The 2012-nt window shown below is 38.7% G+C and overlaps 1 protein-coding gene across 1 annotated transcript in view; it reads left to right on the plus strand.

Annotated features, from left to right (window-relative positions):
• The first annotated feature begins 306 nt into the window (after positions 1–306).
• Positions 307–2012, plus strand: part of proca1 (protein interacting with cyclin A1) — a 3679-nt gene continuing 1973 nt past the window's right edge. Inside the window, exons 1-2 of the mRNA XM_067366153.1 lie at positions 307–900; positions 998–1130. Coding sequence (XP_067222254.1) covers positions 378–900; positions 998–1130 — 656 coding nt within the window. The 5' untranslated portion in view covers positions 307–377. The remainder of the gene's footprint in view (positions 901–997; positions 1131–2012) is intronic.

A 2012-nucleotide genomic window follows, 5' to 3' on the forward strand; every position in this document is an offset into this window, starting at 1 on the left:
TAGCACAAAATATTTACTTCAAATAACAAAACAAACGCCTTTTTGTTTGTTCCTTTTTTTCGCCTTGCAACATTTCCCTCTCTCAAATAAGAGAAATACGAATTTGCCTTTTGCAAATAAAGGTTTTTGCATAAAAATAGGCAATCATTGAACATTCACTAACCACAGAGACGAAAGGAGGAGGAAACAGATGCACATGGGGTATATTCAAGTTCATTGGAGGAGGAAAGGGTTAATTTAATGACAGACCCCTCCCATTATTGACCGCCAATATATTAATCCCCACGACAGACCGTGAAAGAAGCCGGTACTCGTTGAACAGGAGAGGCTGCGGTGCTGTCTGAGACTCCGTGGTGCTGAAAGTGCCGCCCGCCGCGATGTGGTCCGTGTTTTTCGTGTTTCTGTCTTATCTAGACAGGAACTTTGTTAAAGGCGAATTCTTAAGCCAAGCTTTAGATGCCGAAAAAGAGAGCAAAGAGCTCTTTTACATGCTCAACAACACTCTTTGCGCCAAAAGTTCAGTTGTAGGAGAGTATCACCTCCATCAGGTTACCGATGGGGCTGAAGAGGTCCGCTCTGTGCATGACTCTGAGGGACGCCTGCTCGACTGCTCTGTGATCCAAAACCAAATGCAAGTTAAATCCTTCATGCATGTTTGCAGACTTGGTCTAAGAAACCAAATGAGCTCCGATTTGAAGATGAGTTTGACTGGGGTGTCGGAAGCGAAGGCGAACTGTAACAAGTTGAAATCAAAAGGCGTGATTGCGAAGACAAAACAAGCGAAAGAGCCGAAATCTGATGCCGCGAACAATAAAAAGACGCGGACCAAGCGAGGCTTCACTTATCCCGGGACACTTTGGTGCGGTGCAGGAAACATCGCAGATCATTATGATCAGCTAGGTGAGTTGATTTGAATTCACTTATTTGAGTTTCCCGGACTGTGACAGGTGTTTAGGCATTTTGAAATAGTGCATGTGATTTTTTTTCTCTCCACCAGGCGAATTCGAAGAGACCGACAAGTGTTGCCGAGTTCATGATCACTGTCCATACATCATCCATGCGTTCTCCTCCAAATATGGATACACCAACTTTAAATGGCACTCCCTTAGCCACTGCGACTGCGACAATGCGTAAGTATAATGTGGTCCAGAAATGTATGCTTGATAGCTGACAGCACTGTCCTGCAGCAAGCGATAGCCTACTTCATTTAAAAATGTTGTGTAAAAAACAACCCAAAATGGACAAAGCCAGCGATTGGGTGGTTTTAACCCGGCGGTTGGGTTAAATGTTTGCCCAAAGTGCTGGGTAGTTTTATTTAACCCAACTATTGTTTAAAAATTACTATATGGCTGGCTTAAAATGAACCCAAAATAGGTTGGAAATTAAAAATCAGACACAAAAAATTACTAGAGGCAACAATCATAATCAAAAGGTGAACATTTATTAGGAAACAATAAATTATTACTCAGTTAATTTGTTATTATTACTCAGTAATTTTCAACATACTTTGGGTTCATTTTAAGCAAGCAATAGGCTACAGTAATTTTTAAATAATAGTTGAGTTAAATAAAACTACCCAGCAGGGCAAACATTTAACCCAACTGCTGGGTTAAAACAACCCAGTTGCTGGGTTTGTCCATTTTCAACCCAAATTTGGTTGTTTTTAACCTAGCATTTTTTAGAGTGTAGCCTACTTAAAAGAAATTGTACTATTGCCTACATTTCATTTTTATGAGGTCACATTTGTATGAAAATGTTATTTATTAATTAATTTTTTTTAGAAAAATAATATTTAATGGTAAGGCTAAAGTGATGAAAAAACTGACACTTGTGCAAAAATATAAATTTTAACCTTAGATCTTGATGACGTTACAGTGAAAGAAATGTTAATCTGAATTTTGCTTAATGTGGAGATGTTAAAACAGTTAACGCCACAAATAAACTGTTATTCAACACCAAAATATATATTACAATCAACATATTATACATTAGGTTACACCAGCAAAGCTAAC

The sequence above is a fragment of the Chanodichthys erythropterus genome, chromosome 17 (genome assembly GCF_024489055.1).
Source record: "Chanodichthys erythropterus isolate Z2021 chromosome 17, ASM2448905v1, whole genome shotgun sequence".
Lineage (NCBI taxonomy): Eukaryota > Metazoa > Chordata > Actinopteri > Cypriniformes > Xenocyprididae > Chanodichthys > Chanodichthys erythropterus.